General features: G+C 41.4%; 1 protein-coding gene across 1 annotated transcript in view; it reads left to right on the forward strand.

Annotated features, from left to right (window-relative positions):
- Positions 1-14,350, forward strand: part of LOC110958303 (vasoactive intestinal polypeptide receptor 2-like) — a 45,683-nt gene that overhangs the window by 26,960 nt on the left and 4,373 nt on the right. Inside the window, exons 5-12 of the mRNA XM_022204778.2 lie at positions 329-426; positions 1,704-1,836; positions 5,246-5,396; positions 7,306-7,366; positions 9,311-9,380; positions 12,217-12,308; positions 14,018-14,147; positions 14,232-14,273. Of these exons, the coding sequence (XP_022060470.2) occupies positions 329-426; positions 1,704-1,836; positions 5,246-5,396; positions 7,306-7,366; positions 9,311-9,380; positions 12,217-12,308; positions 14,018-14,147; positions 14,232-14,273 (777 nt within the window). The remainder of the gene's footprint in view (positions 1-328; positions 427-1,703; positions 1,837-5,245; positions 5,397-7,305; positions 7,367-9,310; positions 9,381-12,216; positions 12,309-14,017; positions 14,148-14,231; positions 14,274-14,350) is intronic.

Genomic DNA, 14,350 nt, shown 5'->3' on the forward strand with positions numbered 1-14,350 from the left:
TATTTTAAGTGATTGGAGGGAAATATAGATTTTTTTTATTTTTCTTAATTCTCCATCTGAACTCATCATCAGGGTTCTTCTGCTCCACGTTTCTGATTCACTTAGAGCTTATTTCTTATTATAAACTCTGGATATTTAAAACGGTGTCTGGGAAATTCCAGATCAACGTGTCAAACACTTTAGAGAGTATGTTTTTGTTTAAAAATTAGAATGAAAGGTTTTCTCTGTCATTGAATTTTGAGGCTGTTTGGACCCACTGAGGACAGAAAGCTGACGTTTCCTCTGTTGTTTCTGGTGGTTTTGCTGATCCTGGGTCTGTTTTCTGCAGCTGCTCTTCTACCTGGTCGTACAGACGTTGTACACTCTGGGCCACAGCTTGTCTCTGATCGCCCTCACCACCGGCAGCACCATCCTCTGCCTCTTCCGGTAAGACTGAACGGATCGTATCGCTGAAGCAGATAAAGCCGGAGAAGTGATTCTATACAGCAGATAGATATAAACTGTCAGCCACAGAAGCAGACTGACGGCTGCTGGTTCCAGCTCAGTGTGAAGCTTTTGTGTTTCTGTCCTAAAAAGTTTAGGTGAAGCTCTGCATTACACAGCTTCACGTTAACGACACGTATTCAGTTTGTTTCTCTGTTTGCTGAGGACATGTCGGCCAGCCTCACACTTTGGTGAAAACTTGTTCCAGGGTTGAACTTGTTTCCTGTGAGCTGCAACCTGGAAGTAAAAATCAAAGTTCATTTTCTGCAGCAAATTAGTTCAGACTGAGCAGAGAACAGAGTTTGTTGCAGGTTATTTAAAGACACAGCGACAGTTTTGGTTTGTACTTAAGATAAAACCTTTAAAACTGTGAACTGCCTGCCTGCTGTCAACAGGACACAGTAGAACTCCTAACTGCACTGAAAACTGGATCATGTTTCAAAGGTTCATTCTGTGTAATCCAGGTTTTATCTCTAGTTATCATTTGGGATATTTTATACCCCTTAGGCCAGTTTATACCCCCAAAACCAAGTATTTAAGATTTTCTCTCCAATGCAAACTAATAGAATTCATGATCTGAACAAATATGTGATGAACTTGGTGCAAACATACTGATTTTATCAAGAAAGGGGAGAAAAATATTTTAGCAACTTTTACAGTTTTGTAACCTGCTGGTAAAATGTTACTTTTATGTATTTGCTCTGAGCTTAAGAATAGTTAAAGTTGTGACAGACTAAGCTCTTCCAACAAACACAGTCATCAGGAATATAAAGATGTTCTTTTAAGATTCTCTTCTGTGGAAATGAAAGCACACTTTTTTCTACAAAAACCACTACAGCTCTGCTGGAAGCTGAAGGTGTTTGGACACCACAAGATGATGTCATGCAGAACACTGTTTATTTTATAGCCCCAACAGAAGATGTACCCCTAGTTACCCCTGTTTTCTACTGCCCTCTGTGTTGCAGTTATTTTTTCATAACTTTGGGTATTGAACTAAAGACTCATTAATGTAAACAGAAGCTGGTAAAAGCTGACAAAGCGCACCCCGAGGTATGGAGCTGCCTGTGCTCTTTAATACCCCGGGGTATATTCTGGTCCAGAAAAGCCGGGTAGAGTTTGTTTGTTTCTGAACCTCTGAAATGAAAATCAGGGCTGTAAATAAAAAGTCTTGATCTGCAGCGTCATCACCAAAATGACTTCCTGTTCCTGTTTGTGTGCAGGAAGCTCCACTGCACCAGGAACTACATCCACCTCAACCTGTTCGTCTCCTTCATCCTGAGGGCCGTGGCGGTGCTGGTGAAGGACGACATCCTCTTCAACCGGACCTCGCAGTGCTCCAACCAACTGTCACTGGTGAGGTCACCGCCCCACCAGTCAGGTTGTATATTCATGTTATAAGAGAATGAAAACAGCTGCAGTTAGGAAATATAATGAAACTGTATACAGGGGGTCCTCGGTTTGTGACATCATCGACCTGCAACGTCTCATCGTTACATCACAACTGGTAACATGGAACTAGTTGACAAGTGGATGAATACGTCACACGGTGCTATCAGACGGCTTTGTATCCATTCTCTGGTTCTACTCCACCTTGGATTGTGCTACATTCACTAACTTTTTACCTTCATTATGGCTCCCAGCGTAAGTCAGACTCTTCTGATGCTTTAAGAAAAGGAAAGCGTCTCCATGGAAGTGAGATTAAAATAAAACACTGGGAACAGAAACACCGACCAACATGGGTCATTGTAAAAACAGGTCAACATGTTGTAGTGACCCTCTGTGATGAATGAGTGAGACTTTATCTGGTTCTCTGCTGGTTTACTGAACCTTCACACAGGATACTGTGGGCCGTAGCCAGAATAACTAGAAAAACCCCATAACTTAGCTCCAGAAGAACTAGAAAAACCCCATAACTTAGCTCCAGAAGAACTAGAAAAACCCCATAACTTAGCTCCAGAAGAACTAGAAAAACCCCATAACTTAGCTCCAGAATAACTAGAAAAACCCATCATTTAGCTCCAGAATTAGCCACCGTTCCCAGCTCTCTCTACTGCTGACTCTCAGCCAATCAGAGGGGAGCTAACTAAACATGACACGTTCACTGACATTAGGTAAATCTGGAACTGAACAGTAAACATTGAAACCTCAGCATCAACAAAAATAACAGTCTGTTACAGTGTTCTGTTATCTTCTCTTCAAAAGAACTGATTGATACTATGATGCATATCGCGGCTTTGTTTACATCAAACATCAGCTGACATCCATTCATAGGAATGGAACCTCAACGTAAATCGAGGACCTCCTGTAACAGGTTTGTGCAGAAACGTGGCCTGACATATTTCAACCTACATGATTATGATAACAGAATGTAATTCACAACAGATTATCTCCTTCATTTTCTCCTCTCTACTCACAGTGATTCACTTCTGGTACCAAAATCCATCGCTGTGTATTTTCAGTGCAGATCCAGTCTCTTGGGACTCTCAGTTCAAACTAACTGGTGGGGAGGGATGACTCAGGTGTTCATACATGTAAAACTACTCAGAGAGGGATATTCAAGTTGTGGTCTTAGTTGTTGTATAACTGCTCACTTAAGGACAACTTAAGGTGCTGATAGCCGTAGAACGGTCTGGTTAGTGAGGCTTAAGGTGCTGATGGTGGTGAAACTGACAGGGAACAATGATCAAAGTGTTAAATCCACTAAAACTGCTGGGGTTTGATGGGTCACGGTGATAAAACTGGTAGAAAAAACTGAGAAGATCTCTGAGAGGAGAGTGGAAGCTCTTAAGATCACACTGTATTCTTTGTCTCTTCGTTTTAAATGTTTTATTTTCTTTATATTTATTCTACTTTGCAGTTCTAGTGGAGATAGAGAGACACAGAAATCAGTTGTGAAAATATGAGTACAACTTTATCAAAGCACTTCTGTAGCGTCACTGTTTCACATGTTGGGTTTAGTGCTGAGTCCGTTGTGTCTGCTATGAATTTTTAATCCACAGAGCTTCTATATTTGTAAAACCTCCTCAGTCTCTGGAGAGCTTTATTTTTGTGAGAGTCTTTGATCAGAGCAGAATGTTCCCAGAAACAGCACTGAGCTCATCACAAAGCTGCAGAACCTTCAGGGAAGCAGGACTTTCCTCATAACTCTTGCATCAGACTGCGTTAGTTTTAGGTGGAACCGATAAACTGAGTTTAAACTGTGGGTCCATTTGCAGCTCTTTCCGTTTGATCCTTTGCTTCACCAGAGTGTCTCCCTGCAGCGTTCCTTCATTTGCTCACATCTTGAAGTGGAAATGTCTGCAATAATTACAGGAACACAGTGGAGATGTTGTGATCATTTTACACCCGTGGACTCACTGCTTCTAACGCTGTGATCTCCAAATTAAACTGTATCTTCCCAGTAAACTTGCTGATTACCCTGGAGGAAGAACAGGAACGTAGACCCACATATCACAGTAATTAGCGTGATAGCTTCTTCACCCCCAGCATCCCCGTGGATGGACTGCACCCAGATACACCGAACAGGCAGAACATTATGGCCACCTGCCTGATGTTGTGTTGGTCCCCTGATGTCATCAAAAATCCTCTGAGCCACTGGATCGGGACCAGAGGACGTCTCGAAGCGTCCTATGGGGTTTGGACCAGAAGACGTCTCGAAGCGTCCTATGGGGTCTGGACCAGAAGACGTCTCGAAGCGTCCCATGGGGTTTGGACCAGAAGACGTCTCGAAGCGTCCTATGGGGTCTGGACCAGAAGACGTCTCGAAGCGTCCTATGGGGTCTGGACCAGAAGACGTCTCGAAGCGTCCTATGGGGTCTGGACCAGAGGACGTCTCGAAGCGTCCTATGGGGTCTGGACCAGAGGACGTCTCGAAGCGTCCTATGGGGTCTGGACCAGAGGACGTCTCGGGGTGTTCTATGGGGTCTGGACCAGAGGACGTCTCGGGGTGTTCTATGGGGTCTGGACCAGAGGACGTCTCGGGGTGTTCTATGGGGTCTGGACCAGAGGACGTCTCGAAGCGTCCTATGGGGTCTGGACCAGAGGACGTCTCGAAGCGTCCTATGGGGTCTGGACCAGAGGACATCTCGGGGTGTTCTATGGGGTCTGGACCAGAGGACGTCTCGGGGTGTTCTATGGGGTCTGGACCAGAGGACGTCTCGGGGTGTTCTATGGGGTCTGGACCAGAGGACGTCTCGGGGCGTCCTATGGGGTCTGGACCAGAGGACGTCTCGGGGCGTCCTATGGGGTCTGGACCAGAGGACGTCTTGGGGCGTCCTATGGGGTCTGGACCAGGACGTTGGGAGTGGATCCTTTGATTTCTCCAGTGGTTCCTTTGGGAATCAAACTTGTTCTACTGCATCCTGTTGATGTTTGATCAGAATGGGGTGTATGAAGTTTGGAGGTCAAACCAACATCTTGGGTGATTGTCGTGTTCCTCCAGAGGTTCCTGATTGTTTGATGTTCTTGTGATGTGGTGGGGAGCATCTTCCTGTGGGGGTAGACCAGTGACATTGAGGATTTTCGTTTGCATGAAGGGGTGTTCTTGTTCTGGGATAATGTTTATTTAGTGTCTAAGTCTTGTCAACACGGACACCAGAATCCAAGGTTCTCCAGTAGAACCTCATAGAACCACAATGATCGATGCCAGTGGTCTGAACATTGTGACTGATCGGTGTCCAGTCAGTGAGTAGAAATGACCTGAGGTTTGGTTTTCATGCTAAGATCTTTACCCTTCAGGTGGTTCTCTGATGTTCTTCTTCAGGTGGGATGCAAAGCCAGCCTGGTGTTCTTCCACTATTTCATCATGGCCAACTTCTTCTGGCTGCTGGTGGAGGGTCTGTACCTCAGTGCTCTGCTGATGTTCATCTTCTCTGCAAACCGACACTTCATCGTCTACATGTTCATCGGCTGGGGTGGGCTCATGTTTTATTCCCTCCGTTTAACACCAAATCAAAGAGCTGCATTTAGTTTTCCTTTCAGTTATCAGCGACTCGCAGCCATAAGAGTTTGTTTGCTGCCTTGTTTGCTTCCACAAACACAAACCCCGGCACCAAACATGGATAAATTCACTGCTGAAAATAATCCCCAACACATGTAGTGTTTTCTGACCAGAAAGATTTGTCCTGACAGTCTGATGTTGAAAGAAGGGACGTCCTGATCAAGAGGGTTTGCTTCTGATCCGGTCTGTTAAGTTTTCTTAGATAAAACACGTTTGACTTCATCAAAATATATGTTTTACTACTGAATATCTGAAGGCATTAAATACTGCATTTCTGCTTCCAGCTGATTCATTCATGTTCTGTAGATATTCAGGAATGTTGTAGTAAAGGTCCAGTGGAACACAGTTTAAATGTAGTACTAGAGGGTAAATGTAGTGTTAGAGGGTAAATGTAGAGTTAGAGGGTAAATGTAGAGTTAGAGGATAAATGTAGTATTAGAGGGTAAATGTAGCATTGGAGGGTAAATGTAGCATTGGAGGGTAAATGTAGGACTAGAGGGTAAATGTAGTATTAGAGGGTAAATGTAGAGTTAGAGGGTAAATGTAGCATTAGTGGGTAAATGTAGTGTTAGAGGGTAAATGTAGTGTTAGAGGGTAAATGTAGGACTAGAGGGTAAATGTAGGACTAGAGGGTAAATGTAGTATTAAAGGGTAAATGTAGCATTGAAGGGTGATTGTAGGACTAGAGGGTAAATGTAGTGTTAGAGGGTAAATGTAGGACTAGAGGGTAAATGTAGCATTGGAGGGTAAATGTAGTATTAGAGGGTAAATGTAGCATTGAAGGGTGATTGTAGGACTAGAGGGTAAATGTAGTGTTAGAGGGTAAATGTAGGACTAGAGGGTAAATGTAGGACTAGAGGGTAAATGTAGCATTGGAGGGTAAATGTAGTATTAGAGGGTAAATGTAGCATTGAAGGGTGATTGTAGGACTAGAGGGTAAATGTAGTATTAGAGGGTAAATGTAGAGTTAGAGGATAAATGTAGTATTAGAGGGTAAATGTAGCATTGGAGGGTAAATGTAGTATTAGAGGGTAAATGTAGCATTGGAGGGTAAATGTAGGACTAGAGGGTAAATGTAGGATCAGAGGGTAAATGTAGTGTTAGAGGGTAAATGTAGCATTGGAGGGTAAATGTAGCATTAGTGGGTAAATGTAGTGTTAGAGGGTAAATGTAGTATTAGAGGGTAAATGTAGCATTGGAGGGTAAGTGTAGGACTAGAGGGTAAATGTAGTATTAGAGGGTAAATGTAGAGTTAGAGGATAAATGTAGTATTAGAGGGTAAATGTAGCATTGGAGGGTAAATGTAGAGTTAGAGGGTAAATGTAGCATTGAAGGGTAATTGTAGGACTAGAGGGTAAATGTAGCATTAGAGGGTAAATGTAGAGTTAGAGGGTAAATGTAGCATTGGAGGGTAAATGTAGGACTAGAGGGTAAATGTAGCATTAGAGGGTAAATGTAGAGTTAGAGGGTAAATGTAGAGTTAGAGGGTAAATGTACTATTAGATGTTTTGAGTCATTTTGTTTTTCATTTTTGTCATTTTGGATAATTTTTGAGTCACTTTGTACAAGTTTCAAGTCATTTTAGGCACGTTTTAGGTCATTTGGGGCACTTTTGAAGTAATTCTGGACACATTTTAGTTCATTTTTGACACGTTTTGGTTCATTCTGGGCACATTTCACGTAGTTGTTTTTACAAATATGAAGTCATTCTGGACAGTATTGGATCCATACAGTAACAACCAGATTTACGATAACACCTGTCGTTTAATGAAATCGGTGAAGTTCTGTGGATCCAGATGTAATCAGGATGTTTTATTGCGCAGGAATCCCCACTGTGTTCGTCTCTGTGTGGGCGGTGACGAGGATTTACCTGGAGGACACGGGGTGAGTAGCAGCCAATCAGGTCCGTTTGTAATCTTCTTCAGACGCATTAAACGGATTAAATCATGACTGATGTGGGTCTGATCTGAGGAGGGTTTCTGTGAAGTGTTAGTTTCCAGTCCTCCCAGTAAAAGTGGACGTCTAAAACCTGCAGCATCTCAACACATGCTTCATCTGAGTGTTTCATTATCAGGACAGAACTGGTAGAAGCTCCATGTTCTGCTGCTGCGCTCCACGTTTCCTTCAGCCAATCACAGAGCTGCTGTTTGTGTTTCAGCTCTCATTCTGACCAACTTTAAAGTCATTATTAATGTCATTTTCAGCATTTTTTTGTTCATTCTGGACAATGTTTATGTCATTCTGTACAGATCTGGACATATTTTCTGTCATTTTGTACAATTTTAAGCAATTCTGGACAGATTTTAATTAATTTTTGACATTTTTGGGTTCGTTCTGGGTCATGTTTATGTTGGTCTGGACAGGTTTCAAGTCATTTTCACAAATATTAAGTCATTATGGACAATATTTAAGCCATTCTTGGTGAGTTTCTCGTCATTATGTACAGATTTTAAGGCTATCTGAGCATATTTTTGTAATTTTGTACAATTTGAGTTATTCTTTGATACGCTCAGTCATTCTGGACAGATTTTAAGTCATTTTGATTTTATTTTCTAGATTTTGGACAATTTTCGAGTAACTTTGCACAAGTTTTAAGTCTTTTTTTTTTCTTTACTAATTTTAGGTCATTTTGGACAATTCCTGTCAATTTGAGCCCTTTTCAAGTCATTCTGGACAGATTTTAAGTTGTTTTTGACATATTTTGGTTAATTCTGGGCAAATGTTAAGTCATTTCTTACAAATATGAAGTCATTTTGGACAAATTTTTCAGTAGTTTTGTACAATTTGAGTAATGCTTGACAAGTTAAAGTCATTTTGTAAATTTTTTATGGGATATTTTGGACAATTTTTGTAACTTTGTTCAAGTTTCAAGTCACTTTTATCATATTTTAACTCAATGTTTTGAATCATTTAGATTTTAAGTCTTTTTCAAAAAAGTCGGTCAATTTGGACAATTTTTGAGAAACTTTGGGGAAGCTTCAAGTTATTATATACAAATTTTAAGTCATTTTGACCATATTTTTGTGATTTTGGACAATTTTGTAATAATTCTGAGGATGTTTCCGGTTACTTTAAAAAAAAAAATGTCATCATTTTGTTAATAAGTCTGACAAATAGGCTGCATTGGGACCATGGAAAAAGTGCCTAGAAAGTGAATTTCGTTCCACTCACGTGGATCTACATGAACTCTGCTTTATAAGATATATCTATTGCTAATTAGTACCAAAAAAAGTTTCTACTCACTGTTTCCAGTCATTTTTTAATAATTACTGTTTTTGTGTCGGCGCCATGTTGTTTTGATCTGAAACCACAGCAACAGAACTGGGCTCCTATTGGTCCACGTGACCAAAAACCGCTGCACGCACTGCAAATCCTAGTCCGCCCGTGTAAATATCACTACGCCACAGTAAAAAAAAGACCGACACAAAAACGGTAATTATTAAAAAATGACTGGAAACAGTGAGTAGAAACTTTTTTTGGGTACTAATTAGCAATAGATATATCTTATAAAGCAGAGTTCATGTAGATCCACGTGAGTGGAACGAACCAACACAATCTCGTTCAGCCAATACAACCTAAAAGTTTTGAGTCATTTTGAATGTTTTTGGGTCTTTCGGACACATTTAAGTCCGTTTTTTGACAGCCTGACCTTATTTCCTCACCTTTTCCTGATTTGTGTCCTGCTGACAGAAGACATCTCTGAGTTCTCTCCTTCTTCATGGTGTTGTGGTTCCACAGAGCTGCAGGACTTCAGATTGAAAATGATTCACAGTGAGTTCAAATGAGACGGGAAGAGAAAACACTACGTTTACTTTCCTGTTTCTGTAGGTGCTGGGAGAGGAACGACAACCCCATACCCAACTGGGTGATCAACGGACCCATCGGATTCTCCATCTTGGTAGGCTGGACTTCTTCACCTGAAGGTTCTCCTGCTGGTTGGTCCAAGGAACGTTCAGGTGTTTTCAGCAGGAAGAATGAATGACATGAAGCTGATCAAGCCTAAAGCAGACCGATCCATCATGTTAGACTCTGTTCTGTAATGCTTCACGTCTTTTATTTAGTGGATTTTATTACCTGTATTGGACCACACGGACTCAGCAGAACAAACATCCTAAATGTCTGCAGAGCGTTTTCCACAGGAAGAAGATTCATTACGTGGTTGTTTTTCCTTGGACTTTAGGCTCCTGTAAACCCTGATAACAGTGTTGGATGAATTCAATTCAATTCAATTCAATTTTATTTATATAGCGTCAATTACAGTCAAATCGTCTCAAGACGCTTTACAGAACCCATATGCCTGACCCCCAGAGCAAGCCCAAAGGCGACAGTGGCAGGAAAACACCCTTTTAACAGGGAAGAAACCTCGAGCAGAACCCGGCTCTAAATAGGGGGGACCCATCTGCCTGCTGGCCGGGCGGGTTGAGAAGGACAGAAGAGGGCAAGGGGGAGGGATGGGAGAAGAGGGAGGGGTGAGAAAGCAAGGAAAACACAACACACATTTGAATACATGCATGACAGGATATGTGACACAGACAAAGTATAAGCTAACATTGAAAACTGACTCATAGTTTACTCTGATGATGTACGGCTCTGACATTAAACATACTCCTTATATAGCTAGCAGTAAAATTCAAACAGTATGTAAGTTAGCATAACAGTATAGTGAAGGCAATGCAGAGTTGACTGGTGGAAAAAGGGAGCTGGAAGCAGAGGGCTGGTGGAAGGTCAGTAGCAGCATCCCACAGTGGACATGGTGGAGACTGGACCAGCTGGTGGAACATCAACCGCAGATCTGAAGCATCCAGCTCTGGGACCAGGGACACTCGGAGAAATAGCACAGGGGGAAACAGAGTGAATGTACTGCAATAACGGTATACATATTAAATGTAAAGGTAGATAGAGAAGGGCTCAGTGCGTCAAGAAAAGTCCCCAGCAGCCTAGGCCTATAGCAGCATGACTAGGGGCAGAACGAAGGGACGTCCAAGAGGGGGTCAGCTGTGCAATGAAGACACAAGCCGAACCTCTGTGGGTCACCCAGTCAGCCCCAACTATAAGATTTGTCAAAAAGGAACGCTTTAAGCCTGGTCTTAAAAATGTGATTGTAGCGGTGTGTTAGCGGTGTGTTAGCGGTGTGCTAGCGGTGTGTTAGCGGTGTGTTAGCGGTGTGTTAGCGGTGTGCTAGCGGTGTGTTAGCGGTCTGTTAGCGGTGTGTTAGCGGTGTGTTAGCATGTCTGTTAGTGGTGTGTTAGTGGTGTGTTAGCGGTGTGCTAGCGGTGTGTTAGCATGTCTGTTAGCATGTCTGTTAGTGGTGTGTTAGTGGTGTGCTAGCGGTGTGTTAGCATGTCTGTTAGCGGTGTGTTAAATCATTCTGTACTGATTTTGAGCCATTTGGACATTTTTTTCTGTAATTTTGTACAATTTCTGAGTAATTCTGTGTTTCAAAACTTTTTGGAGAGATTCAGTTTCATTTTTGATGTTTTTTTGGTTCATTCTGGACAATCTTGGTTATTTCTGGGTAATGTTTGTTATTCTGGGCAAACTTCAAGTAATTTTAACTAATATTAAATTATTTTGGACAGTATTTGAGTCACTGAACATATTTTTGTGATTTTTGAGTGATTCTGGACACATTTAAAGTCATTTTGAACAAATTTCAAGTCACTCTGGACTGGACAGATTTTGATTATATTTTAATGTTTTTTGTTTTAATCTGGACAATGTTTGTCATTCCCAGCAAGTTTCAACTCTTTCTTTGTTTGTTTGTTTTTACAAAGAATTAGTCCTTTTGGGAGCTGCACAGTGTTAGCACTTTCACCTTGCAGCAAGAAGATCCCCGGTTCAAATCCCGGGGTGGGTCTGGGATCTTTCTGCATGGAGTTTACATGTTCTCCCTGTACATGCGTGGGTTTTCTCCGGGTACTCCGGCTTCTTCCCACAGTCCAAAAACATGCTGAGGTTAACTGGTTACTCTAAATTGTCCGTAGGTGTGAATGTGAGTGTGATTGTGTGTCTGTATATGTAGCCCTGTGACAGACTGGTGACCTGTCCAGGGTGTCCCCTGCCTTCACCCGAGTCAGCTGGGATAGACTCCAGCACCCCCCACGGCCCTAGTCAGGATAAAGCGGTGTATAGAGAATGGATGGATGGATGGATGGATGGATGGATAGTCATTTTGGACAATATTTGAGTCAATATTGATGAGTTTCAAGACATTCTGGACTGATTTTTATTCATTTTGGATGCTTTTTGGTTAATTTTGGTTAATTTAATCATATTTTAGCTGTTTTGAGTCATTTTGTTGTTTTTTTGACAACTTGGAAGTAACGTTGTTCAAGTTTCAAGTCACTTTGAACGTATTTTTGTGATTTTTGACAATATTGAATAATTCTGGAGATGCTATGGGTCATTTTGAACAAATTTCCAGTCATTCTGGACAGATTGGAATTAATTTCGGACGTTTATCGGTTCATTCTAGACAGCGTTTGTCATTCTGGCCAAATTTAAAGTGATTTTTTACGCACATTAAGTCATTCTGGACAATTTTGTGTAATTCTGTACAGGTTTAAAGTCATTCTGGACAGATCTTTGTGATTTTTAACATGAGTAATTCTGGACATGTGGGTCATTTTGTACAGTTTCAAGTCTTTCATAACAGATTTGAGATCATTGTTGACGTTTTTTATTCCTTCTAGACCATGTTCTGTTCAATTCATCGCTTCCTGTGTGTCTCTCAGGTGAACTTCATCCAGTTCATCAGCATCATCTGGATCTTGGTTCAGAAGCTCAGGTGTCCTGATGTGGGCGGCAACGACCAATCACAGTACAGGTATGAGGCTCAGACGACCAATCACAGTACAGGTATGAGGCTCAGACGACCAATCACAGTACAGGTATGAGGCTCAGACGACCAATCGCAGTACAGGAATTAGTCTCAGCTGTCTTCATCTGGACGTTTGGGTTTTAGCTTTAACTTTCCATTCACTGTTTGATTGAGTTCAGGAAGCAGAACTTTATGTTTGGTTGGTTGACAGCTGCTCAGTTAGCTTGGTTAGCTGTAGTCTCGTTTTTGTTGGTATGTATCTCGTTTTTGTTGTTTTGTGTTTCATTTTTGTTGTTTTGTGTCATGTTTTTGTCATTTTGTCTCTTGTTTTTGTCATTTTGTGTCATGTTTTTGTAGTTTTATGTCGTTTTTATCGTTTTTGTTGTTTTGTGTCATGTTTTTGTCATTTTGTCTCTTGTTTTTGTCATTTTGTGTCATGTTTTTGTAGTTTTATGTCGTTTTTATCATTTTTGTTGTTTTGTGTCTCGTTTTTGTCATTTTGTGTCATGTTTTGTAGTTTTATGTCTTGTTTTTATCGTTTTTGTTGTTTTGTGTCATGTTTTTGTAGTTTTATGTCTTGTTTTTATCGTTTTTGTTGTCTTGTGTCATGTTTTTGTAGTTTTATGTCTTGTTTTTATCGTTTTTGTTGTTTTGTGTCATGTTTTTGTCATTTTCTGTCTCGTTTTTGTCATTTTGTGTCATGTTTTTGTAGTTTTGCGTCTTGTTTTTATCATTTTATGTCTCGTTTTTGTTATTTTCGGTTAGCTTTAGCAGCCTGGTATCGTAGAAAGACATTTTTAATTAGCCGGACAAATTATTGGCGTCTTGTAGTGGACAAGTGATCCTGAACAATCTCATGTTTCATGGAAATGTCATAAAGAGACGAAAATCATAAAAAGACCCTCAGAGGGGGAAGACGTGTTTTATTTAGACATAATTCCATTTATTTCACCTTAGTACAGCCTCCACATTTTCTGAGTTAACATGGTGACGAGTCCCGCCCATCCGACTTCTGATTGGTCGGCTGATGAGGCACGACAGTGAACTAAATAAAGAGATGTGAGGTATTCGTTGGTTTGAAGAGGATTTGTGGAACGTTATAAACTCTAGCAGTTTAATAATAATAATACATTTTATTTCACAGCGCCTTTCATAACTCCCAAGGACACTTTACAAAGGATAAAACACAATAAAATAAACAAATAAAAACAGACACAAGTTACACAACAGTTAAAAACAATGAATGAATTATAATGAATACGCAGATTTGAAGAGATGACTTTTGAGTCGTGGCTTAAACTGGTTTAAAGAGGGAATGTTTCGGATGTCTGGTGGGAGAGAATTCCAGAGTTGGGGAGCAGAGCTTTCAGCCGCTCTGCTCCCCATGGTTTAGTTTAGTTGTATTATACCTGAATTTGTTGAGGCTGAGTTGCCGTAGCAACAGTCACCTCCATGTTTCATCCGCTGCTCGTATTTATTCTGTTATTATAATCCTGATTTATGCACAGCAGCAGTAGCTTCATCAGGTACCTGCAGGTATAACTGATCTTAGATGAGGATCTAACAGGACTTCAGTTCATCAGAATGAATCATGTGTGACTCAGCAGATTTATCGGTGAGTTTTGCTGACGTCATGCTAGTCCCTGGTGTCTACCAGAGCGTAAATGTTGGGTTTCTTGTGCTGGATGGATGTATAAATCAGTGCTTTCTGTCAGGAGGCTGGCTAAGTCCACGTTGCTGCTCATCCCTCTGTTTGGGATCCACTACGTGGTCTTCATCACGCTCAGCGAGTCCATCGCCGAGGACTACAGGATCTTCTTCGACCTGGCCCTGGGATCCTTCCAGGTGTGTTCCTCTGCCTTCAGCCTGTGGTGTCTCTAAATGATGAGTCATGACGGTGTGATGTGACTGCTTGTGTTTCCTGTCCAGGGGCTGGTGGTGGCCATCCTCTACTGCTTCCTGAACAGCGAGGTGAGTTCTCAGCAGAACATTCATAGATTTCATATATTTAGCTGTAAGAGGTTCCTGTGGACGTTTCAGAACAGCTT

The sequence above is a fragment of the Acanthochromis polyacanthus genome, chromosome 9 (genome assembly GCF_021347895.1).
Source record: "Acanthochromis polyacanthus isolate Apoly-LR-REF ecotype Palm Island chromosome 9, KAUST_Apoly_ChrSc, whole genome shotgun sequence".
NCBI lineage: Eukaryota > Metazoa > Chordata > Actinopteri > Pomacentridae > Acanthochromis > Acanthochromis polyacanthus.